The 25892-nt window shown below is 54.2% G+C and overlaps 2 protein-coding genes across 10 annotated transcripts in view; one reads left to right on the forward strand and one right to left on the reverse strand.

The window, feature by feature from the left end:
• The window catches only part of ZDHHC6 (zinc finger DHHC-type palmitoyltransferase 6), a 59405-nt gene extending 46292 nt beyond the window's left edge, over window positions 1-13113 (reverse strand). Inside the window, exon 1 of one of the 2 annotated variants that reach the window (XM_063962570.1) lies at window positions 12921-13113. The gene's annotated coding sequence lies outside the window, so the exon portion shown is untranslated. Of the gene's footprint in view, window positions 1-12790; window positions 12813-12920 lie in introns of those variants that run through there. The other variant, XM_063962571.1, reaches the window with a different exon arrangement.
• A 56-nt stretch (window positions 13114-13169) lies between these two features.
• The window catches only part of VTI1A (vesicle transport through interaction with t-SNAREs 1A), a 743722-nt gene continuing 730999 nt past the window's right edge, over window positions 13170-25892 (forward strand). For all 8 annotated transcript variants that reach the window (XM_063962578.1, XM_063962574.1, XM_063962575.1 and 5 more), the window contains exons 1-2: window positions 13170-13347; window positions 18922-18980. In XM_063962578.1, the coding sequence (XP_063818648.1) occupies window positions 13254-13347; window positions 18922-18980 (153 nt within the window). In that variant the 5' untranslated portion in view covers window positions 13170-13253. The remainder of the gene's footprint in view (window positions 13348-18921; window positions 18981-25892) is intronic.

Genomic DNA, 25892 nt, shown 5'->3' on the forward strand with positions numbered 1-25892 from the left:
CCTCAATTGCTTGAACCCATGCTTCAGTGCCTTTTGCCGGCCAAGAGGCTGCCATAGTGGGTCTATGTACAGCACCTGTAAGAGTGCAAATAGACTTCAAGCAACCCTCCACACGCTTATTTGTCGGTTCCTTCAAAGAGGTGACGGTGGTGACAGGCAGAGTAGATGACACCACTAGACGGGCTACATGTGAGTCCACTGGTGGCGGCGTTTCCCACTTGTTACTCAACTCCACAGATATAGGATAACGAGCTAGCATCTTTTTAGACAGGGAAAATGTATTCCCTGGAGAAGACCAGGATTCCTGATGTATGTAATTTAAATGGTCAGAATGTGGTAAGACTAATTTAGTAACCTTCTGACGTTTGAACTTATCAGGTTTCTTAGACGTATTAGGAGGGTCAATCTCATCATCAATCTGAAGAATCAGCTTGATGGTCTCCACTAGGTCAGGAACATCAACCTGTGTTGTAGAATCTTCATCAGAAGCAGCGGTATCAGCATCCGATGGATCAGTATATTCCCCGTCCGAATTGGAAGAATCATCCGAAATATTAGTGGATTCTGAGGAAGAAATGGCCCGCTAAGATGACCCTTTGGTCCCTATAGGGCGAGGGTTAGGTTTTTGTTTAACCAAGGACTGATTTAATTGCTGTAACTGGGTTGACAGAGCATCCGCCCATGGTGGATTAACTACAGGGACAATATGTGGCTGTAACTGCACAGGAGGTCCCACAGGGGGGGGCGTAAGTCGTTTTACAAGCATAGTCAGCATATTTTAAAATGCAGCCCAAGGTGGATCTGCCACAGGTGCTGCGGGCTGACTAGGGGGTGCAGAACACCCAGTACCTGAATACTCAGCAGAAATCTTTTCCTCGGGTAAATCCGTGGCGCCAGCACTGCAGGATGCAGGAGCGTCTGCGGATTTCCCGCCCTGTGTAGCGGACATTATTGGGAATGTAGCCTTAGGGCATATCAGTACAATACAGCCAGACAAACACAATACCTGACAAAAAAGCCCTAAGATAGGTGGCTGCAAATTCACAGCACAACAAAGGATTTAAGTGGTATGAGAAACACACAGTGAAAAATACAAAACAGTATATCCTGTGGAACACTATATGGTATGAGACCCTGACGCACTTAGACCCCCAGGGCACAGAATATAGTCATAGCAATATGAGTGATACACAGAATAGAATCCACACAGCAGCTATAGGCACACACAGTCACATGTAAAATTCAGAAATGATTACACATAAAAGATAAAACTGAACTGGACTAGCAATACTACATAAAGCTATGTATGTATACAGATATAACAATGCACAGTAATTACTGGATGTATATCACAGAAAACTTGTACTAAATATTCATACAGCAGTACACTTGTTCGTAACCAACGCTGTCTAAAGACATGTAGAATACTTAAGTGTCCTGTAAATACACAGCGCTGATGAAGCAGGCGGCTTTACAGAGGAGACAGTGCCCAGCAGTCCCAGGATCAGCGCAGCTCTGTGTAATGGCGCCCAAACGCTGACAGGGGGAGAGAGAGAGAGAGAGAGAGATGCAACTCCAGGGCGGGAACATCTGCTGAAGATGGCGCCTGGGGCTGGAGGAGGGGCTACAGGTCAGAGCCTTATCCCCTCTGCTGGACTTCACCAACGGGTACTGTGGAACCTGTAATAAACGGATTTTAGTATATCCGACCTGTACTCCTTGCCCTGGTGGATATAGTGGGCTCCCTGTACAGCTACAGGGTCCACACCAGCAGCGCGGTCCGTTTCCTAGGACTGCGGGCGGATCGCGATTTCGGCGGGTCTCACCTGGGAGACCCTCTTACCTCCTCCCTGAAGTGCAGCCACGCGATCCAGGAGAGCAGCAGCGGTGATGTGTGCCTGAATGGACCGGAGCACCTCCACTGTAAGTACACGGCAACCAGGGCGCGGGAGTATGCAGCATGACATACACAGCATATAGCGCCTGTGCTGCGGCCCTTGAAGTCTTCTTTCTTCATAAAAAGCTCTTATTAGGGCTGTCTAGCGCAGCCCCCCTGTTAGTGACCTGCACTGCAGGCACCAACTTACAAACTGAGCTCCAGTGCCTGAAGGCGGGGCTATAGAGGAGGCAGTGCAGTGAATCCTGGGAACAGCCAAAGCTTTAGCCTATAGGTGCCTCAGATCAAGATCCAACTGTACACCCCGTTGTTTTTCCCTGTGGAATACCAGTTGTGGCCGGAGAGCCCCCAGCCACGAGGCAAATGGCCGCCCTGGCACTGAAGGGGTTAATCCCTAGTGCCCGGCGCCATTTGCAAGGACAAAGGGGCTCTTGGCGCCAAATTTGAATTGTATTGTGGGCGCTAGGCGCCGTGTTTTATTAATGTATGAAAATGTATTTTAATATGTGCCGTGGTCCCGGACCCCTCCGGAGACCACGGCAGGGAGAACAGCCCCCCGGCGCGCTCAGCAGTGTGCGCGCCGGGGGAGAGGAGGCAGCCGCTGACCGCCGGAGTCTGGGAGCTCCGCTCCCGGCAGCGGTCAGTGTAGCCCCGGGCGCACTGGAGTGTGCGCGCCGGGGAGAAGGGTGAGCGCTGCGGCTGGGAGCTCGGCTCCCGCTGCAGTGCTCTATGTGAGAGCCGCCGCTGGGGGCCGGGAGCTCTGCTCCCAGCGCCTCAGCCCAGCACGGGTGGCCAGCCGCAGCAGCCGGGACGGACGTCCCGGGCTGCTAGCCGGCGAGGGGGGTGCGCTGCAGCCCGGCTCCCCGCCGGACGCTGCAGCGAGGCCACCAGACAGGCGCCGCTCATGGGGGACCGGGCTAGCCGGCTCCCTAGCGGTGTGGGGGCAATTAGGTTGCCCAGCAGGATGGTGAGCGCTGGGGTCCGGGAGCTACGCTCCCGGCGCCTCAGCGCTGAAACAAAGCCAGAGTCACGGCGGCCAGGACAAGTGTCCCGGGCCGCCGGGCTTAGGTACAGGGGGGTGCGCCGCTGCGTGCGGCGAGGCCACTGGTTAGTGCCACCCTGGGGGGACAGGGAGAGCCAGCTCCCTGGAACCCCAGAGGCAGAAAAGCAGGCTGGAGGATGGGGGAAGCCAGCCCCATACCTCCAGCACTGAGAGGGAGAGCCCTAGCAGCCAGGCTGCAGGGCTAGGGAAGCACAGCAGTTAAATAAAACATTGTGTAAAATAAGGACATACAGTGTGTTGTAAGGCACTGCAGTGCCTGAGTATGTAGAGTCTGTGCAGGGCACAGGCTCAGTGTATATTTAAAGGGAAATGTACAGTGTGATTTAAAATGTAATGTATTTAAAGAGAAAGTGCACTTACTTGATTGTGTGTCCCAGGAGGGGGGAATCCATAGCTGTGCAGGCTGATGGATTCTCCCAGACCTTTTCCCTAAAAACGGAATGCTTTCCCATCCAGCCTCACAGTTCCAATGGGCACAGGGAGAAAGAGAAGCAGCTTAGCTATAAAACAAGCTGAGTGGTTTCTTGGAGCTCCATGGAGATCAGCCGTAGTGGACCAGAGACCTGGACCGGGGAGCCAGGCTGCCCAGCTCTGGAGCCCAAATCCAGGCTGCAGGCAGTGAGAGGGGTCCCGGGCTGGTTTCTGGAAGTCAGTTTAGGAGGGAAAACCTCCCCCCAGCCAGACTGAACGGCACCGTGGGAGTACCCTGCTCTCCCAGATGGGAGAGTCCAAGGAGACCGACCACTCCCCACTGTCCATAGGGACCAATGTTGGGTGTGCATGAGACCAGAGCATGCACAGCTCATGGGTAAACATTGATTGGTTGTGCACCACAGGGCGGGCTTACCCCCTGTGGTAAGGGGTCTTGGAGAGGGATAAAAGAAGGGCAGTTGGCCCATAGGATTGTGTATTGTAACATCTTCTTCTGCTGAAACATCTTAATTGTATGCTGTTGCCCCTAGCAATAGGGAGGAGCCTTTTTAAAGGTTATTTGAGCAATAAACACCTTTGCCTCAAGAAGACTGCTTCATCTTGTGACCAACAGGGTTAGGCCAAACCTAGCCCCGTCCTCCGGCTGTCCAGGGAAGCACCTGACGTCTCCAAGCTCCGCCTTCCGCCAGCTACCGGTAGAGGCCTAGCAAGTGGCTAGTGGGGATTCGTCGACACCACACAGGTGTGGTAAAGCAGTGCGTCGGCACATACAGAGCAGAACCGTGGTTCCAAACGCCACGGCAGGTTAGGAGTTTGGTGGTGGCAGCGAGAACCCGCCCACAGCGCAGTGGGTGGAGTCAGTAACAGGCGGTTACTGACGGTAAGCGGGAATCCCCTATGTGGTCAGGCCTCGTGCGGCTTGACCTTCCATTCTGTGCGCAGTCAACGGGACGCGGAAGCTGCGAGTGCTTCCGTACGGTATCGTCCTGTCACAGAAATTGGTGGCATAGTGGTGGGATAATCCCAGGCGGCTTTTCATCACCCGATTGGAGAAGCCGAGTTACTCAGGAGAGGAGTAACTGCAGCGCAGGAGAACGCACAAGATGGCGGAATTCAGCGGAATGTCCAAGGAGGATCTGGAGATCGTATGCCAGGGGAAGGGTGTGGAAATCCCTTCCAACGCGTCCAGGAGCGTCATGCAGGCGGCGCTCAGGAGCTGGGAGGAGTCTCATCGGGTGGAGGTGGAAAGCACTGACGGCGTCAGCATCGCAGAGGACGGCCCACCAGTGGACCTTCGTGAGGAACCGGTGAGAACCACAAGCCCCGCCCTCTCTCACAGCAGCAATGTTTCCCAGCAATCCCTAGCAGGGCCAGGATCCCAACGTCCCAGGGGGGGCGACCCGGATACCCTAGCAGATCGGCTAGCGGAATTGGGGGAAAGGGCAACGGAGCAAGAACGCATGCTTGTCATCCGGATGTGGCATGCGGAGCGGGCACCACAGGCCGAGGTACCCCGGGAGCCGTTGTCAGCTGTTATACACAGATCAGGACGAGTTCAGTTTGCCAAGTTTGCAGACAGTGATGGGGACATTGATGGACATTTGCAAGTCTTTGAGAGGACTTGTAAACTACATGATCTACCCAAGTCAGAGTGGGTGAGACACCTTGTGCCCACTCTGCATGGAGAGGCCTTGGAGGCCTATCGAGGAGTGGCGACGGAGGACTGTGGGAACTACGACGAAGTCAAGAAGGCCCTCCTCCAGCGATTCTTCATCACTCCTGAGTCTTACAGGAAGAAATTCAGAGACTTGCCCAAGAATCCTAGCAGCACCCATGAGCAGTTCGCCACCCAGCTGAGGCAGTACGTGGTGAAGTGGGTGAAGGATTCGGAAGCCACTACGTGGGACGCACTGATCGACCTGATCTGCAGGGAGCAGTTCTACCGCAGGTGCGCCCCAGAAGTGAAGGAGTGGGTGCTAGATCGGGAGCCACCCAGCTTAAAGATGGCAGCCCAGTTAGCAGACAAGTATGTGGCAATTCGGCCACAGGGGCAGAAGCGCCCAACCAGCAGCCAGCCCCAAAAGACTGTACCACCAGGGGGACACCCCTCTTCAGCTCATCGCCCCCCAAAGCAAGCATCTTCCAACCCGGGTGCTTTTGGCCAGCAACCGCCCCGCAGTGCCCCTGCCAGTAATCAGAGGCCATCGGAGCCACGCCTGGACAAAAAGTGCTATGGCTGTGGGAAGATCGGACATCTGAGGATGAACTGTCCTGCATCCCAAGCACCCCAGACTCGTGCCCCAAATCCGAGTGCTGGAGCCCGGATTGCTTGCTTAACCCGGGAAGATGAGCTTCCAGAGACTGTACCCCCTCCAGTCAGTCCGATGGAGTGTGGCAAGAAACAGGTGGACTCCACGGAAAGAGTCACCTGTATGGCTAAGAAGCCCCCACCAAATATGTGGCGGCACCTGCAGCCGGTTCAAGTGGGATCCCTGCAGGGCGAAGGCTTAAGAGACTCTGGGGCCTCCATAACCGTTGTAAGCCCCCACCTGGTCGACCCTGCTGCCGTACTGCAGGGTTGCACTGCAAAAGTTACAGTGGCCGATGGGCTAGAGCGAGAAGTGCCCATGGCCAGAGTCTACCTCGACTGGGGAGCTGGACAAGAGTTAAGAGATGTTGCCGTCATGGATGGCCTCCCAACTGATGTCGTCTTGGGGAATGATCTCGGTGGAGGGATCGTTACTGCCTTCGCGAACGCCATCACCCGGAGTCAAGCGGCCAGACTACAGTCTTCATCGTCTCTGCCAGCACCGCCCAGCCCAGAGGAAAAGACCCCAGCGGCTGAACAACCGCCAACCACAGCGTCAGCCATCCCAGAGGAAAAGACCACAGCGGCCAGATCAGCACATCTGCCCCTTGCCTCTGGTGGGCCTACGTCCCCTAGCAACGCAGAGGATGTCGGTTCCAGTTTGTTGAATCCTGTGCGGGTGCCCAGTGATGCTCCTGTCCCTAGTGGTTTGCCAACTCCGGCGGTGAGTATGAGTGACTACCCCGACCCTACCATGACTGACCCCAACTTGACTGACCCCAATATTCCCCCTGTAGAGTGTCCAAACTTAGGAGAAAGTGAGGGCCGCAGGCAGGAGTTTAGGGAAGCTCAGCTCTCTGACCCATCCCTGGAAGGTATGAGGCGCCAAGCTGGCCGCGGCCTTGCTGGGATGGGGGCAGGGAGTGTGACCTGGTGGAAACGGTTACTGTACCGGGTAGCCAAGGTAGAAGGGGATAGGCCAGTGCGGGAGCAAGTTCAACTGGTGGTTCCCAGGAGCTTTCGGGAGCAACTGATGTCAGTTGCCCATGAAATTCCTTTGGCGGGACACCAGGGGAGGGACCGAACACTGAGGCGCCTGACGCAGAACTTTTTTTGGCCCGGAGTGTCGGATGACGTCCGGACCTACTGTAAGTCCTGTGATGTGTGCCAACGGCTGGGACGCCCCAGTGCTCGGGCTCCCCTGAGGTCTTTGCCAATAGTCGGGGAACCTTTCCAACGAGTGGCTGTGGACATAGTCGGTCCCCTACCTGTGCCCAGTAGATCGGGGAAGAGATACATCCTCACCGTGGTGGATTATGCTACCCGGTATCCGGAGGCTGTGGCTCTGTCCGCCATCACTGCGGAAAAGGTAGCGGACGCTCTGCTAGGCATATTTAGTAGAGTAGGGTTCCCCAGTGAGATCCTAACCGATCAAGGGACGCAGTTCATGAGTGATCTGGTCCAGTGTCTCTGGGCGAAGTGCGCCAACTCCGCACTGCCCCCTATCATCCCCAGACTAACGGACTTTGCGAGAGATTCAATGGCACTCTGAAGCAGATGCTACGGGCATTTGTGACTTCGGAGGGAGGAGACTGGGAGCGATACCTGCCGCACCTCCTGTTTGCATATCGGGAAGTGCCCCAGGAGTCGACCGGATTCTCGCCCTTCGAGTTACTATATGGCCGCAGAGTCCGTGGACCTCTTGACCTGTTCCGGGAGTCTTGGGAGGGGGAGCTGATCCACCAGGACGAGTCCGTGGTGGAGTATGTGTTGAAGCTCAGAGATCGGTTAGAAAATCTCATGGGACTAGCGCAAGCGAATCTTGCGGAAGCACAGACCAAGCAGAAGACTTGGTATGACCAGGGCGCGCGTGCTCGGGTCTTTGGAGTAGGGCAGAAGGTGCTGGTTCTGGTGCCCACACGTCAGAACAAGCTCCAGGCTGCCTGGGCGGGACCGTACACGGTTGCAAAACGCCTAAGCGACATCACCTACGTGGTGTCATTTGACAGCGATGGTAGGAGGCAGCGTACCTACCATATAAACATGTTGAAGGCATACCACGAGTGTGTGGAGTCGGTAGCCGCTGTGTGCTGCCTGCCGATGGAGGAACCAGGAAAAGATCCCATTCCTGACCTCCTCGCGGATGCCAAGGGTGAGGGTGGTGTAGAGGAAGTTAGCTGGAGCAGTGAGCTTGGTAACCACAAGAGGGAGCAGCTGGAGTCAGTGCTGCTGTCCTTTGAGGCCCAGTTCAGCAGGAAGCCCGGCCTGACTTCCCTACGTGCCCATCATGTAGACACTGGTGAGCATAGGCCGATTCGGCAACCCGCGTATCGGGTCTCACCAGAGGCGCAGGCGAGTATCTACCAAGAGGTGCAGGAGATGTTAGCGCTAGGCGTAATCACGCGCTCCAACAGTCCCTGGGCCGCCTCCGTTGTACTGGTTCCCAAGAAGGACCGGACAACCAGGTTCTGCGTAGACTACCGCCGGTTGAACGAAGTAACCAAATCCGACGCCTATCCCCTACCCCGCATTGACGCACTGTTAGACGAGCTGGCTGGGGCGAAGTATATCTCTACGTTCGACCTGAGCAAGGGGTATTGGCAGATACCAATGACTCCCGAGGCTCAGGAACGGTCCGCCTTCATCACCTCCTTTGGCTTGTTTGAGTTCAAAACGATGCCATTTGGGATGAAGAATGCGCCAGCCACCTTCCAGAGTGTGGTCGATGACCTGCTGAAGGGGTTCCGAGAGTTCGCCCAGGCCTACTTGGATGACATTGCTGTCTTCAGCCGAACCTGGGAAGAGCACCTGGGCCATGTGGGGTTGGTGTTAGAGAGGATTCGGTGGGCAGGTCTGACCATCAGGGCAGACAAGTGCCAAATGGGGATGACAGAGGTACAGTACCTGGGGCACCGTGTGGGGGGAGGGAAGGTGAAGCCTGAACCAGCGAAGGTGGGGGCGATCCGCGACTGGCCCCGGCCCACAACCCAGAGACAGGTCCTGGCTTTCTTAGGGATCGCAGGATACTACAGACGTTTTGTCCCTGACTTTAGTTCTGTGGCCAAACCCCTGACTGATCTGACTAAGAAGAAACTCCCCAAGATAGTTGACTGGACGACCGCATGTGAGTTGGCATTCCAGTCGTTGAAAACTGCTCTAGTACAAGCCCCAGTACTGATGGCGCCGGACTATAGTAAAAACTTTGTTGTACAAACTGATGCGTCACAGTACGGACTAGGGGCAGTACTGAGCCAGGAGGGGCCGGATGGACAGGAGCACCCTGTGGCCTATTTGAGCAGAAAGCTGCTACCGCGGGAGGTGGGGTATGCCACAATTGAAAAAGAATGTTTGGCTATTGTTTGGGCTGTGAAGAAGCTTCAGCCCTATTTGTATGGCCGCCATTTTACGGTGGTAACGGACCACAATCCATTACGGTGGCTCCAACACACCACGGGGGAAAACGGCAGACTGTTGCGGTGGAGCCTTGCTCTTCAGGTTTATGACTTCCATATTATCCACAAGCAAGGCAAGGCTCATAGCAATGCAGATGGACTGTCACGACAGGAGGAGCCTGAACCCCCAAAGAACTCCCGGTAACCTCGTTAAGGACTGCGGGACCAGGACCCAAATCGTTGGGACATGGGTCCCTGGTTGACCCGCTTGAATGGGGGGGGAGGAGTGTGGCCGGAGAGCCCCCAGCCACGAGGCAAATGGCCGCCCTGGCACTAAAGGGGTTAATCCCTAGTGCCCGGCGCCATTTGCAAGGACAAAGGGGCTCTTGGCGCCAAATTTGAATTGTATTGTGGGCGCTAGGCGCCGTGTTTTATTAATGTATGAAAATGTATTTTAATATGTGCCGTGGTCCCGGACCCCTCCGGAGACCACGGCAGGGAGAACAGCCCCCCGGCGCGCTCAGCAGTGTGCGCGCCGGGGGAGAGGAGGCAGCCGCTGACCGCCGGAGTCTGGGAGCTCCGCTCCCGGCAGCGGTCAGTGTAGCCCCGGGCGCACTGGAGTGTGCGCGCCGGGGAGAAGGGTGAGCGCTGCGGCTGGGAGCTCGGCTCCCGCTGCAGTGCTCTATGTGAGAGCCGCCGCTGGGGGCCGGGAGCTCTGCTCCCAGCGCCTCAGCCCAGCACGGGTGGCCAGCCGCAGCAGCCGGGACGGACGTCCCGGGCTGCTAGCCGGCGAGGGGGGTGCGCTGCAGCCCGGCTCCCCGCCGGACGCTGCAGCGAGGCCACCAGACAGGCGCCGCTCATGGGGGACCGGGCTAGCCGGCTCCCTAGCGGTGTGGGGGCAATTAGGTTGCCCAGCAGGATGGTGAGCGCTGGGGTCCGGGAGCTACGCTCCCGGCGCCTCAGCGCTGAAACAAAGCCAGAGTCACGGCGGCCAGGACAAGTGTCCCGGGCCGCCGGGCTTAGGTACAGGGGGGTGCGCCGCTGCGTGCGGCGAGGCCACTGGTTAGTGCCACCCTGGGGGGACAGGGAGAGCCAGCTCCCTGGAACCCCAGAGGCAGAAAAGCAGGCTGGAGGATGGGGGAAGCCAGCCCCATACCTCCAGCACTGAGAGGGAGAGCCCTAGCAGCCAGGCTGCAGGGCTAGGGAAGCACAGCAGTTAAATAAAACATTGTGTAAAATAAGGACATACAGTGTGTTGTAAGGCACTGCAGTGCCTGAGTATGTAGAGTCTGTGCAGGGCACAGGCTCAGTGTATATTTAAAGGGAAATGTACAGTGTGATTTAAAATGTAATGTATTTAAAGAGAAAGTGCACTTACTTGATTGTGTGTCCCAGGAGGGGGGAATCCATAGCTGTGCAGGCTGATGGATTCTCCCAGACCTTTTCCCTAAAAACGGAATGCTTTCCCATCCAGCCTCACAGTTCCAATGGGCACAGGGAGAAAGAGAAGCAGCTTAGCTATAAAACAAGCTGAGTGGTTTCTTGGAGCTCCATGGAGATCAGCCGTAGTGGACCAGAGACCTGGACCGGGGAGCCAGGCTGCCCAGCTCTGGATCCCAAATCCAGGCTGCAGGCAGTGAGAGGGGTCCCGGGCTGGTTTCTGGAAGTCAGTTTAGGAGGGAAAACCTCCCCCCAGCCAGACTGAACGGCACCGTGGGAGTACCCTGCTCTCCCAGATGGGAGAGTCCAAGGAGACCGACCACTCCCCACTGTCCATAGGGACCAATGTTGGGTGTGCATGAGACCAGAGCATGCACAGCTCATGGGTAAACATTGATTGGTTGTGCACCACAGGGCGGGCTTACCCCCTGTGGTAAGGGGTCTTGGAGAGGGATAAAAGAAGGGCAGTTGGCCCATAGGATTGTGTATTGTAACATCTTCTTCTGCTGAAACATCTTAATTGTATGCTGTTGCCCCTAGCAATAGGGAGGAGCCTTTTTAAAGGTTATTTGAGCAATAAACACCTTTGCCTCAAGAAGACTGCTTCATCTTGTGACCAACAGGGTTAGGCCAAACCTAGCCCCGTCCTCCGGCTGTCCAGGGAAGCACCCGACGTCTCCAAGCTCCGCCTTCCGCCAGCTACCGGTAGAGGCCTAGCAAGTGGCTAGTGGGGATTCGTCGACACCACACAGGTGTGGTAAAGCAGTGCGTCGGCACATACAGAGCAGAACCGTGGTTCCAAACGCCACGGCAGGTTAGGAGTTTGGTGGTGGCAGCGAGAACCCGCCCACAGCGCAGTGGGTGGAGTCAGTAACAGGCGGTTACTGACGGTAAGCGGGAATCCCCTATGTGGTCAGGCCTCGTGCGGCTTGACCTTCCATTCTGTGCGCAGTCAACGGGACGCGGAAGCTGCGAGTGCTTCCGTACGGTATCGTCCTGTCACACCAGTGTATCCCGCTGCAGAAAGTAGACCATAGCCCTGTGCAGTATAATGTAACATATGCATAATGGTGGTCATTCCGCTAGCAGTTTTTAGCAGCCGTGCAAACGCATAGTCGCCGCCCACTGGGGAGTGTATTTTCGCTTTGCAGAAGTGCGAACGCCTGTGCAGCAGAGCGCCTGCAAACACATTTTGTGCAAAACAAGACCAGCCCTGAACTTACTCTTCGTGTGCGCTGATTCTAAAGTTGGAGGGTTGGCTTTTGACGTCACACACCCGCCCAGCCACGCCTGCGTTTTCCCTGGCACGCCTGCGTTTTTCTAAGCACTCTCTGATAATGGTCAGTTGACAACCTGAAACGCCCCTTTCCTGTCAAACTTTTTGCGGCTGCCAGTGCGAATGAAAACGTCGCTAGAACCTGTGCAAAACCACAAAGGACTTTGTACCTGTACGTCGCGCTTGCACATTGCGGTGCATACGCATAAATGCCGATTTTTAGCCACATTGCTGCGCTGCGAACAACAGCAGCTAGCAATCAACTCGGAATGACCCCCAATGTGTAATTCAAGTGCAAAATCTAATCCCTGGAGGAGGAGGGCCCCCAGGCAGTGGGGGCCACCAGAGTTTCCCCTGTAACCCTGTGAGGCAGTCCGACCCTGCTCGCCACCCCGGTCACAGATTCCACCACCCACCACCACCACCCCGGTCACAGATTCCACCACCACCACCCCGGTCACAGATTCCACCACCCACCACCACCACCCCGGTCACAGATTCCACCCCCCACCACCACCACCCCGGTCACAGATTCCACCCCCCGCCACCACCACCCCGGTCACAGATTCCACCCCCCGCCACCACCACCCCGGTCACAGATTCCACCCCCCGCCACCACCACCCCGGTCAGATTCCACCCCCCGCCACCACCACCCCGGTCACAGATTTCCCCCACCACCACCCTGGTCACTGATTCCCGCCACCACCACCCTGGTCACAGATTTCCCCCACCACCACCACCCTGTTCACTGATTCCCCCCCCCCCCCCCACCACCACCCCGGCCATTGGTCCCCCCGGCTGTGAATAATGGATTTGACCCCAACATGGAAAAAGTTCAACATGAGTTTTTTGGTGTCATTTTCTTTGTAAAGTGACCGGGAACCCCAATTAGGGCACCTTGCCCGCCATGTTAATTACTATGGTTACTATTCCCAATCGTTTAAAAAAAAAATAATGGAAAAAAACCAAACGCATGTTGACCTTCTCATGTGTCGACCTTTGCCATGTCAACAAATAGTGGTAGACCTACTGACTGTCGACCTAAAGACCGGATACCGAATCCCCCCCCCCGTCACTGCCCTATCAGAGCCCAGAGTGACGCACCGCATACCTGGGCCACAGAGTACGGGGAGAACCGGTCATCACCCGGCTCCCCCTGACGTCAGCACGGGGCGGGGATTGATCACCGGCACCGGGGAGGTACCGGGCACGCAGCCGCTCTCTCCGGCAGGACAGCCGGGCGTGCTGGGAGCAGTAGTCCTCTCTCACACGAGTCCGACCCGCTGTCATTCAGATCCGGGAACTGTGGTCGCCAAGGAAGTACCGGTAACTAAGGAAGTGCCGGTCTCCAAGGAAGTGGCGGTTACTAGGGGCGCCGGGAAGCTGCTGTGAGGACGGGGCGGAAGTGGCTGGATGGACTTCCGGGTGTCACTGAGCAATAAACATGTCCGCCGAGTTCCAGGGGTACGAGCAGGACTATGGGGTCCTCAGCGCCGAGATCACCGGCCGCATCGCCAAGATCCCCAAGCTGTCCGCGGGTAACGCCTGCTGTGAGAGTGGGGGGACTGAGTGTCTGTGAGAGTGGGAGGACTGAGTGTCTGTGAGAGTGGGGAGACTGTGTGTCTGTGAGAGTGGGGGGACTGAGTGTCTGTGGGACTGAGTGTCTGTGAGAGTGGGGGGACTGAGTGTCTGTGAGAGTGGGTGGACTGAGTGGGTGGACTGAGTGTCTGTGAGAGTGGGGGGACTGAGTGACTGAGAGTGGGGGGACTGAGTGACTGTGACTCTGAGAGTGGGGGGACTGAGTGACTGAGAGTGGGAGGACTGAGTGACTGAGAGTGGGAGGACTTAGTGACTGAGGGTGCGGGCACTGAGTGACTGTGAGGGTGCGGGCACTGAGTGGCTATGACTGTGAGAGTGGGGGGACTGAGTGACTGTGACTGAGAGTGGGGGGACTGAGTGACTGAGAGTGGGGGGACTGAGTGACTGAGAGTGGGAGGACTGAGTGACTGTGAGAGTGGGAGGACTGAGTGACTGAGGGTGCGGGCACTGAGTGACTGTGAGGACACTGAATGGCTATGACTGTGAGAGTGGGGGGACTGAGTGACTGTGACTGAGAGTGGGAGGACTGAGTGTCTGTGACTGTGAGAGTGGGAGGACTGAGTGACTGTGAGAGTGGGAGGACTGAGTGACTGTGAGAGTGGGAGGACTGAGTGACTGTGAGAGTGGGAGGACTGAGTGACTGTGAGAGTGGGAGGACTGAGTGACTGTGAGAGTGGGAGGACTGAGTGTCTGTGAGAGTGGGTGGACTGAGTGGGTGGACTGAGTGTCTGTGAGAGTGGGGGGACTGAGTGACTGAGAGTGGGGGGACTGAGTGACTGTGACTCTGAGAGTGGGGGGACTGAGTGACTGAGAGTGGGAGGACTGAGTGACTGAGAGTGGGAGGACTTAGTGACTGAGGGTGCGGGCACTGAGTGACTGTGAGGACACTGAATGGCTATGACTGTGAGAGTGGGGGGACTGAGTGACTGTGACTCTGAGAGTGGGGGGACTGAGTGACTGAGAGTGGGAGGACTGAGTGACTGAGAGTGGGAGGACTGAGTGACTGAGGGTGCGGGCACTGAGTGACTGTGAGGACACTGAATGGCTATGACTGTGAGAGTGGGGGGACTGAGTGACTGTGACTCTGAGAGTGGGGGGACTGAGTGACTGAGAGTGGGAGGACTGAGTGACTGAGAGTGGGAGGACTGAGTGACTGAGGGTGCGGGCACTGAGTGACTGTGAGGACACTGAATGGCTATGACTGTGAGAGTGGGGGGACTGAGTGACTGTGACTGAGAGTGGGAGGACTGAGTGTCTGTGACTGTGAGAGTGGGAGGACTGAGTGACTGTGAGAGTGGGAGGACTGAGTGACTGTGAGAGTGGGAGGACTGAGTGACTGTGAGAGTGGGAGGACTGAGTGACTGTGAGAGTGGGAGGACTGAGTGACTGTGAGAGTGGGAGGACTGAGTGTCTGTGAGAGTGGGAGGACTGAGTGTCTGTGAGAGTGGGAGGACTGAGTGTCTGTGAGAGTGGGAGGACTGAGTGTCTGTGAGAGTGGGAGGACTGAGTGTCTGTGAGAGTGGGAGGACTGAGTGTCTGTGAGAGTGGGAGGACTGAGTGTCTGTGAGAGTGGGAGGACTGAGTGTCTGTGAGAGTGGGAGGACTGAGTGTGAGAGTGGGGAGACTGAGTGTCTGAGAGTGGGGAGACTGAGTGACTGTGACTGAGAGTGGGGGGACTGAGTGACTGAGAGTGGGAGGACTGAGTGTCTGTGAGAGTGGGGAGACTGAGTGACTGTGAGAGTGGGGGGACTGAGTGTCTGTGAGACTGGGAGGACTGAGTGTCTGTGTCTGTGAGAGTGGGGGGACTGAGTGACTGAGTGGGAGGACTGAGTGTCTGTGACTGAGAGTGGGGGCACTGAGTGTCTGTGACTGAGAGTGGGGGCACTGAGTGTCTGCGACTGTGAGAGTGGGGGCACTGAGTGTCTGCGACTGTGAGAGTGGGGGCACTGAGTGTCTGTGAGAGTGGGAGGACTGAGTGACTGTGAGGGTGCGGGCACTGAGTGACTGTGAGGGTGCGGGCACTGAGTGGCTATGACTGTGAGAGTGGGGGGACTGAGTGTCTGAGAGCGGGGGTACTGAGTGTGTGCTGTGACTGTGAGAGCGGGGGGACTGAGTGTGTGCTGTGACCGTGAGAGCGGGGGGACTGAGTGTGTGCTGTGACTGTTGGGGGACTGAGTGTGTGCTGTGACTGTGGGGGGACTGAGTGTCTGAGAGCGGGGGTACTGAGTGTGTGCTGTGACTGAGAGCGGGGGGACTGAGTGTGTGCTGTGACTGTGACTGTTGGGGGACTGAGTGTGTGCTGTGACTGTTGGGGGACTGAGTGTGTGCTGTGACTGTGGGGGGACTGAGCGTGTGCTGTGACTGTGGGGGGACTGAGCGTGTGCTGTGACTGTGGGGGGACTGAGCGTGTGCTGTGACTGTGGGGGGACTGAGCGTGTGCTGTGACTGCGACTGTGGGGGGACTGAGCGTGTGCTGTGACTGCGAGAGTGGGGGGACTGAGCGTGTGCTGTGAGAGCGGGGGGACTAAGCGTGTACTGTGAGAGTGGGGGGGACTGAGTGTGTACTCCGAGAGGGTGGGGGTGCTGAATGTCTGCCTGGGAGTGGGGGGACTGAGTGTCTGTAATGTGACTGAGAGTGGGTGGGACTGTGTGTACTGTGAGAGTGGGGGAACTGAGTGTGTTCTGTGACTGAGAGTGTCACTACTGTGAGAGTGGTGGGACTTGCTCTATAGAGGGGTTACTGTGAGAGTGGTGGGACTTGCTCTATAGAGGGGTTACTGTGAGGGTGGTGGGACTTGCTCTATAGAGGGGTTACTGTGAGAGTGGTGGGACTTGCTCTATAGAGGGGTTACTGTGAGAGTGGTGGGACTTGCTCTATAGAGGGGTTACTGTGAGAGTGGTGGGACTTGCTCTATAGAGGGGTGACTGTGAGAGTGGTGGGACTTGCTCTATAGAGGGGTGACTGTGAGAGTGGTGGGACTTGCTCTATAGAGGGGTGACTGTGAGAGTGGTGGGACTTGCTCTATAGAGGGGTGACTGTGAGAGTGGTGGGACTTGCTCTATAGAGGGGTGACTGTGAGAGTGGTGGGACTTGCTCTATAGAGGGGTGACTGTGAGAGTGGTGGGACTTGCTCTATAGAGGGGTGACTGTGAGAGTGGTGGGACTTGCTCTATAGAGGGGTGACTGTGAGAGTGGTGGGACTTGCTCTATAGAGGGGTGACTGTGAGAGTGGTGGGACTTGCTCTATAGAGGGGTGACTGTGAGAGTGGTGGGACTTGCTCTATAGAGGGGTGACTGTGAGAGTGGTGGGACTTGCTCTATAGAGGGGTGACTGTGAGAGTGGTGGGACTTGCTCTATAGAGGGGTGACTGTGAGAGTGGTGGGACTTGCTCTATAGAGGGGTTACTGTGAGAGTGGTGGGACTTGCTCTATAGAGGGGTTACTGTGAGAGTGGTGGGACTTGCTCTATAGAGGGGTTACTGTGAGAGTGGTGGGACTTGCTCTATAGAGGGGTTACTGTGAGAGTGAGTGGGGTTGTGTTTTGGTGCCGTTTAAACACATTGGTGATTGATCGGACATGAATGAATTTTTCTTAGCCAAACACAGAAATTTATTATGAATCGTGGGTTCTGGGATTGTGTGTTTTTTGATGTCGTATAGATTTGTGTATGTCAGTCGTGTTTGCCCACAGCCAAGCACTCCCTAATGTGGGAGTGCTTGGCACCCACTGTTATCCGCGGCACCCCTGGGCGGTGGGTGCCAAGTTGACCGCAGTCACAGAGTTAAAAAAAAAAGTCTATTCTTTTACACCAGAACCACAGGTCCCAGCAAGCTTCCCCCGCATGCCAGTACTTGGGGAACCACCAGTGCCAGCATGCGGGGCATTAAGGGACAGCTTGTTCCTATAGTCCCCCTGTAAAATAAATATTAAAATAAACACAGAATACACCATAGATAGTAAAACTTTATATATACTCACCGTATCCCTGTTGTCGGTCGGTCCCCTTCTCCAGTACAATCCGCTACATACAGGCCATTCGCAGCCATTCAGCTAACTGTGAACTTTAGCCCTAAGATTGGGGGCCTGAGTCAGTGGAGGGTTACTGTGAGAGTGAGTGCGGTATAATAGTGAGAGCGGGGGACCTAAATCAGTGGAGGGTTACTGTGAGAGTGAGTGGGGTATGACAATGAGAGTGGAGGAATGAGTCTGTGGGGGGGAAGAGAACAGTGGTATATGTGCCTGGGTTACACCAGGAGAGAGTAGTAGTATATGTGCCTGGGTTACACCAGGAGAGAGCAGTAGTATATGTGCCTGGGTTACACCAGGAGAGAGCAGCAGTATATGTGCCTGGGTTACACCAGGAGAGAGTAGTAGTATATGTGCCTGGGTTACACCAGGAGAGAGTAGTAGTATATGTGCCTGGGTTACACCAGGAGAGAGCAGTAGTATATGTGCCTGGGTTACACCAGGAGAGAGCAGCAGTATATGTGCCTGGGTTACACCAGGAGAGAGTAGTAGTATATGTGCCTGGGTTACACCAGGAGAGAGCAGTAGTATATGTGCCTGGGTTACACCAGGAGAGAGTAGTAGTATATGTGCCTGGGTTACACCAGGAGAGAGCAGCAGTATATGTGCCTGGGTCACACCAGGAGAGAGCAGTAGTATATGTGCCTGGGTTACATCAGGAGAGAGTAGTAGTATATGTGCCTGGGTAGAGAGCAGTAGTATATGTGCCTGGGTTACACCACGAGAGAGCAGTAGTATATGTGCCTGGGTTACATCAGGAGAGAGTAGTAGTATATGTGCCTGGGTAGAGAGCAGTAGTATATGCGCCTGGGTTACACCACGAGAGAGCAGTAGTATATGTGCCTGGGTTACACCACGAGAGAGTAGTAGTATATGTGCCTGGGTTACACCAGGAGAGAGCAGTAGTATATGTGCCTGGGTTACACCAGGAGAGAGCAGTAGTATATGTGCCTGGGTAGAGAGCAGTAGTATATGTGCCTGGGTAGAGAGCAGTAGTATATGTGCCTGGGTAGAGAGCAGTAGTATATGTGCCTGGGTTACACTGGGAGAGAGCAGTACAGTGGGGGTCAGTGAGCGCAGCAATACTCCGGGGGATCCCGGGAGTCAGATGAGATCTTTCAGGGGCTGTCATTCATGAGTTCAGAACATTAAGGACATGCAATCTGCAGTCTGATGTCCCCTAGTCACGGTCCTGAATAAACAGGAGGTGCGCTAATTCCGGAAGTGCACATGTACGAGCTGACGATGATAGTTGTCGCATGACTATCACACATGCACCTGTACTCTAGATATAACGTTGCAGATATCTTAGGATGTGTATGAATCAGAATATTGCTGCATATGTGTAAATCTCTGCATACGCCAGACCCACATGTATACAGGCAGTCAGGACCTTTGTGTGTCTACTCTCATCTGTTCTTCTTTCCTCTCATTTCTGATATGGATTTAACTGTCTCTCTACATGTATTTCTTGCATTGTTTTAGATGAGAAGAAGCAGATGGTGACGGCTGTGGACAAGCAGCTAGAAGAGGCCAAGGAGCTGGTATGTTGCTTGCTGGAGGGTGAATAATACGAGCTGTTCTGTTATCATGTTATTGTCTCCTCACTTCTCCTCTTCATTGAGACTTCTGAGTAACAAAGTGTTCACCCACTAACCGTTCCCAACTTGTGTCTCTATCATTGGAAACGCCCACTTAGAATTAACATCTTTTCTCTAACGTCCTAAGTGGATGCTGGGGACTCCGTAAGGACCATGGGGAATAGCGGCTCCGCAGGAGACTGGGCACATCTAAAGAAAGCTTTAGGACTATCTGGTGTGCACTGGCTCCTCCCCCTATGACCCTCCTCCAAGCCTCAGTTAGATCTCTGTGCCCGAACGAGAAGGGTGCACACTAGGGGCTCTCCTGAGCTTCTTAGTGAAAGTTTTAGTTTAGGTTTTTTATTTTCAGTGAGACCTGCTGGCAACAGGCTCACTGCATCGAGGGACTAAGGGGAGAAGAAGCGAACTCACCTGCGTGCAGAGTGGATTGGGCTTCTTAGGCTACTGGACATTAGCTCCAGAGGGACGATCACAGGCCCAGCTTGGATGGGTCCCAGAGCCGCGCCGCCGGCCCCCTTACAGAGCCAGAAGGCAGAAGAGGTCCGGAAAATCGGCGGCAGAAGACGTCCTGTCTTCAACAAGGTAGCGCACAGCACTGCAGCTGTGCGCCATTGCTCTCAGCACACTTCACACTCCGGTCACTGAGGGTGCAGGGCGCTGGCGCCCTGAGACGCAATAAAAAACACCTTGGATGGCAAAAAATGCATCACATATAGCTCCTGGGCTATATGGATGCATTTAACCCCTGCCAGAATATACAGAAAAACGGGAAGATAAGGCCGCCGATAAGGGGGTGGAGCCTATCTCCTCAGCACACTGGCGCCATTTTCCCTCACAGCTCCGTTGGAGGGAAGCTCCCTGTCTCTCCCCTGCAGTCACTACACTACAGAAAGGGTTAAAAAAAGAGAGGGGGGCACTAATTAGGCGCAGTATTAACTATACAGCAGCTATAAGGGGAAAAACACTTATATAAGGTTATCCCTGTATATATATAGCGCTCTGGTGTGTGCTGGCAAACTCTCCCTCTGTCTCCCCAAAGGGCTAGTGGGGTCCTGTCCTCTATCAGAGCATTCCCTGTGTGTGTGCTGTATGTCGGTACTTTTGTGTCGACATGTATGAGGAGAAAAATGATGTGGAGACGGAGCAGATTGCCTGTAATAGTGATGTCACCCCCTAGGGGGTCGACACCTGAGTGGATGAACTGTTGGAAGAAATTACGTGACAGTGTCAGCTCTGTATAAAAGACAGTGGTTGACATGAGACAGCCGGCTACTCAGCTTGTGCCTGTCCAGACGTCTCATAGGCCGTCAGGGGCTATAAAGCGCCCGTTACCTCAGATGGCAGATATAGACGCCGACACGGATACTGACTCCAGTGTCGACGGTGAAGAGACAAATGTGACTTTCAGTAGGGCCACACGTTACATGTTTGAGGCAATGAAAAATGTTTTACACATTTCTGATAATATGAGTACCACCAAAAAGGGGTATTATGTTCGGTGAGGAAAAACTACCTGTAGTTTTCCTGAATCTGAGAAATTAAATGAGGTGTGTGATGATGCGTGGGTTTCCCCCGATAACAACTGATAATTTAAAAAATGTTATTGGCATTATATCCTTTCCCGCCAGAGGTTAGGGTGCGTTGGGAAACACCCCCTAGGGTGGATAAACGCTCACACGCTTGTAAGGGCTCTAACCTCTCCTGAGATGGCCGCCCTTAAGGATCCTGCTGATAGAAAGCAGGAGGGTATCCTAAAATGTATTTACACACATACTGGTGTTATACTGCGACCAGCAATCGCCTCAGCCTGGATGTGCAGTGCTGGGTCGGCGTGGTCGGATTCCCTGACTGAAAATATTGATACCCTAGATAGGGACAGTATATTTTTGCCTATAGAGCATTTGAAAGATGCATTTCTATATATGCGTGATGCACAGCGGAATATTTGCCGACTGGCATCAAGGGTAAGTGCGTTGTCCATTTCTACCAGTAGAGGGTTATGGACACGTCAGTGGTCAGGTGATGCGTATTCCAAATGGCATTTGGAAGTATTGCTTTATTAAGGGGAGGAGTTATTTGGGGTCGGTCTTTTAGACCTGGTGGCCACGGCAACAGCTGGGAAATCCACGTTTGTACCCCAGGTCGCCTCTCAACATGAGAAGACGCCGTATTATCAGGCGCAGTCTTTTCGTGGACAAGCGGGCAAAAGGTTCCTCTTTTCTGCCCCGTGACAGAGGGAGAGGAAAAAGGCTGCAGAAATCAGCCAGTTCCCAGGAACAGAAACCCTCTCCCGCCTCTGCCAAGCCCTCAGTATACGCTGGGGCTTTACAAGCAGAATCAGGCACGGTGGGGGGCCCGTCTCAATGAATTTCAGCGCGCAGTGGGCTCACTCGCAAGTAGACCCCTGGATCCTTCAGGTGATATCTCAGGGGTACAAATTAGAATTCGAGACGTCTCCCCCTCGCCGTTTCCTAAAGTCGGCTTTACCGATGTCTCCTTCTGACAGGGAGACAGTTTTGGAAGCCATTCACAAGCTGTATTCCCAGCAGGTGATAATCAAGATACCCCTCCTGCAACAGGGAACGGGGTATTATTCCACACTGTGGTGGTACCGAAGCCGGACGGCTCGGTGAGACCGATTTCTAAATCTAAAATCTTTGAACACTTACATACAGAGGTTCAAATTCAAGATTTAGTCACTCAGAGCAGTGATTGCGAACCTGGAAGAAGGGGACTACATGATGTCTCGGGACATCAAGGATGCTTACCTTCATGTCAAAATTTACCCTTCTCACCAAGGGTACCTCAGGTTTATGGTACAGAACTGTCACTATCAGTTCAGACGCTGCCGTATGGATGGTCCACGGCACCCCGGGTCTTTACCAAGGTAATGGCCCAAATGATGATATTCCTTCGAAGGAAGGGAATTTTAGTTATCCCTTACTTGGACAATTCCCTGATAAGGGTAAGATCCAGGGAACAGTTGGAGGTCGGTGTAGCACTATCTCAGGTAGTGTTGCGGCAGCACGATTGGATTCTCAATATTCCAAAATCGCAGCTGGTTCCGACGACTTGTCTTCTGTTCCTAGGGATGATCCTGGATACAGTCCAGAAAAAGGTGTTTCTCCCGGAGGAGAAAGCCAGGGAGTTATCCGAGCTAGTCAGGAACCTCCTAAAACCGAGCCAAGTCTCAGTGCATCAATGCACAAGGGTTCTGGGTAAAATGGTGGCTTCCTACGAAGCAATCCCATTCGGCAGATTCCACGCAAGAACTTTCCAGTGGGACCTGCTGGAAAAATGGTCCGGGTCGCATCTTCAGATGCATCAGCGGATAACCCTGTCACCAAGGACAAGGGTGTCCCTCCTGTGGTGGTTGCAGAGTGCTCATCTTCTAGAGGGCCGCAGATTCGGCATTCAGGACTGGGTCCTGGTGACCACGGATGCCAGCCTGCGAGGCTGGGGAGCCGTCACACAGGGAAGGAATATCCAGGGCTTAGGGTCAAGCCTGGAGACCTCACTTCACATAAATATCCTGAAGCTAAGGGACATTTACAATGCTCTAAGCTTAGCAAGACCTCTGCTTCAAGGTCAGCCGGTGTTGATCCAGTCGGACAACATCACGGCAGTCACCCACGTAAACAGACAGGGTGGCACAAGAAGCAGGAGGGCAATGGCAGAAGCTGCAAGGATTCTTCGCTGGGCGGAAAATCATGTGATAGCACTGTCGGCAGTATTCATTCCGGGAGTGGACAACTGGGAAGCAGACTTCCTCAGCACGACCTCCACCCGGGAGAGTGGGGACTTCACCCAGAAGTCTTCCACATGATTATAAACCGTTGGGAAAAACTCGACAGGTATTGCGCCAGGTCGAGGGAACCTCAGGCAATAGCTGTAGACGCTCTGGTAACACCGTGGGTGTACCAGTCAGGGTATGTGTTCCCTCCTCTGCCTCTCATACCCAAGGTACTGAGATTGATAAGATGGAGAGGAGTAAGCACTATATTCGTGGCTCCGGATTGGCCAAGAAGGACTTGGTAACCGGAACTTCAAGAGATGCTCACGGAGGATCCGTGGCCTCTACCTCTAAGAAGGGACCTGCTCCAGCAAGGACCCTGTCTGTTCCAAGACTTACCGCGGCTGCGTTTGACGGCATGGCGGTTGAACGCCGGATCCTGAAGGAAAAAGGGCATTCCGGATGAAGTCATCCCTATCCTGATCAAAGCCAGGAAGGATGTAACCGCAAAAACATTATCACCGCAATTGGCGAAAATATGTTGCGTGGTGCGAGGCCAGTAAGGCCCGACGGAGGAAATTCAACTGGGTCGATTCCTACATTTCCTGCAAACAGGAGTGTCTATGGGCCTGAAATTAGGGTCCATTAAGGTTCAAATTTCGGCCCTGTCAATTTTCTTCCAAAAAGAACTAGCTTCAGTCCCTGAAGTTCAGACGTTTGTAAAAGGGGTACTGCATATACAGCCTCCTTTTGTGCCTCCAGTGGCACTTTGGGATCTCAATGTAGTTTTGGGTTCCAAAAGTCACATTGGTTTGAACCACTTAAATCTGTGGAGTTAAAATATCTCACATGGAAAGTGGTCATGCTATTGGCCCTGGCCTGGGCCAGGCGCGTGTCAGAATTGGCGGCTTTATCCTAAAAAAGCCCTTATCTGATTTTCCATTCGGACAGGGCGGAATTGAGGACTCGTCCTAAGTTTCTCCCTAAGGTGGTTTCAGCGTTTCACCTGAACCAACCTATATTGTGGTGCCTGCGGCTACTAGGGACTTGGAGGACTCCAAGTTGCTAGACGTTGTCAGGGCCCTGAAAATATATGTTTCCAGGACGGGTGGAGTCAGGAAATCTGACTCGCTGTTTATCCTGTATGCACCCAACAAGCTGGGTGCTCCTGCTTCTAAGCAGACTATTGCTCGTTGGATTTGTAGTACAATTCAGCTTGCACATTCTGTGGCAGGCCTGCCACAGCCAAAAATCTGTAAATGCCCACTCCACAAGGAAGGTGGGCTCATCTTGGGCGGCTGCCCGAGGGGTCTCGGCTTTACAACTTTGCCGAGCAGCTACTTGGTCAGGAGCAAATACGTTTGTAAAATTCTACAAAATTGATATCCTGGCTGAGGAGGACCTGGAGTTCTCTCATTTGGTGCTGCAGAGTAATCCGCACTCTCCCGCCCGTTTGGGAGCTTTGGTATAATCCCCATGGTCCTTACGGAGTCCCCAGCATCCACTTAGGACGTTAGAGAAAATAAGAATTTACTTACCGATAATTCTATTTCTCATAGTCCGTAGTGGTTGCTGGGCGCCCATCCCAAGTGCGGATTGTCTGCAATACTGGTACATAGTTATTGTTACCAAAAAATCGGGTTATTGCTGTAGTGAGCCATCTTTTCTAGAGGCTCCTCTGTTATCATGCTGTTAACTGGGTTCAGATCACAAGTTGTACGGTGTGATTGGTGTGGCTGGTATGAGTCTTACCCGGGATTCAAAATCCTTCCTTATTGTGTACGCTCGTCCGGGCACAGTATCCTAACTGAGGCTTGGAGGAGGGTCATAGGGGGAGGAGCCAGTGCACACCAGATAGTCCTAAAGCTTTCTTTAGATGTGCCCAGTCTCCTGCGGAGCCGCTATTCCCCATGGTCCTTACGGAGTCCCCAGCATCCACTACGGACTATGAGAAATAGAATTATCGGTAAGTAAATTCTTATTTTCTCTGACGTCCTAGTGGATGCTGGGGACTCCGTCAGGACCATGGGGATATAGCGGCTCCGCAGGAGACAGGGCACAATAATAAAAGCTTTAGGATCAGGTGGTGTGCACTGGCTCCTCCCCCTATGACCCTCCTCCAAGCCTCAGTTAGATTTTTGTGCCCGACGAGAAGGGTGCAATCTAGGTGGCTCTCCTGAGCTGCTTAGAATAAAAGTTTAAGTTAGGTTTTTTATTTTCAGTGAGTCCTGCTGGCAACAGGCTCACTGCTACGAGGGACTTAGGGGAGAGAAGAAAACTCACCTGCGTGCAGGATGGATTTGCTTCTTAGGCTACTGGACACCATTAGCTCCAGAGGGAGTCGGAACACAGGTCTCACCCTGGGGTTCGTCCCGGAGCCGTGCCGCCGACCCCCCTTGCAGATGCCGAAGTTGAAGAGCTCCAGAGGTCCAGAAACAGGCGGCAGAAGACTTTCAGTCTTCATAAGGTAGCGCACAGCACTGCAGCTGTGCGCCATTGTTGTCAGCACACTTCACCAACAGTCACCAACTGTCACTGAGGGTGCAGGGCGCTGGGGGGGGCGCCCTGGGCAGCAATGTATAATACCTTTTTATGGCTAAAATACATCACATATAGCCCTTGAGGCTATATGGATGTATTTAACCCCTGCCAGATCTCACAAACTCCGGGAGAAGAGCCCGCCGAAAAGGGGGCGGGGCCTATTCTCCTCAGCACACGGCGCCATTTTCCTGCTCAGCTCTGCTGTGAGGAAGGCTCCCAGGCTCTCCCCTGCACTGCACTACAGAAACAGGGTTAAAACAGAGAGGGGGGGCACTTATTTGGCGATATGATTACATATATAAAAATGCTATAAGGGAAAACACTTGTATAAGGGGTTGTCCCTGTATAATTATAGCGTTTTTGGTGTGTGCTGGCAAACTCTCCCTCTGTCTCCCCAAAGGGCTAGTGGGGTCCTGTCCTCTGTCAGAGCATTCCCTGTGTGTGTGCTGTGTGTCGGTACGTGTGTGTCGACATGTAGGAGGACGATGTTGGTGAGGAGGCGGAGCAAATTGCCTGTATTGGTGATGTCACTCTCTAGGGAGTCGACACTGGAATGGATGGCTTATTTAGGAATTACGTGA

This window comes from Pseudophryne corroboree, chromosome 3 (genome assembly GCF_028390025.1).
Source record: "Pseudophryne corroboree isolate aPseCor3 chromosome 3, aPseCor3.hap2, whole genome shotgun sequence".
NCBI classification, from domain to species: domain Eukaryota; kingdom Metazoa; phylum Chordata; class Amphibia; order Anura; family Myobatrachidae; genus Pseudophryne; species Pseudophryne corroboree.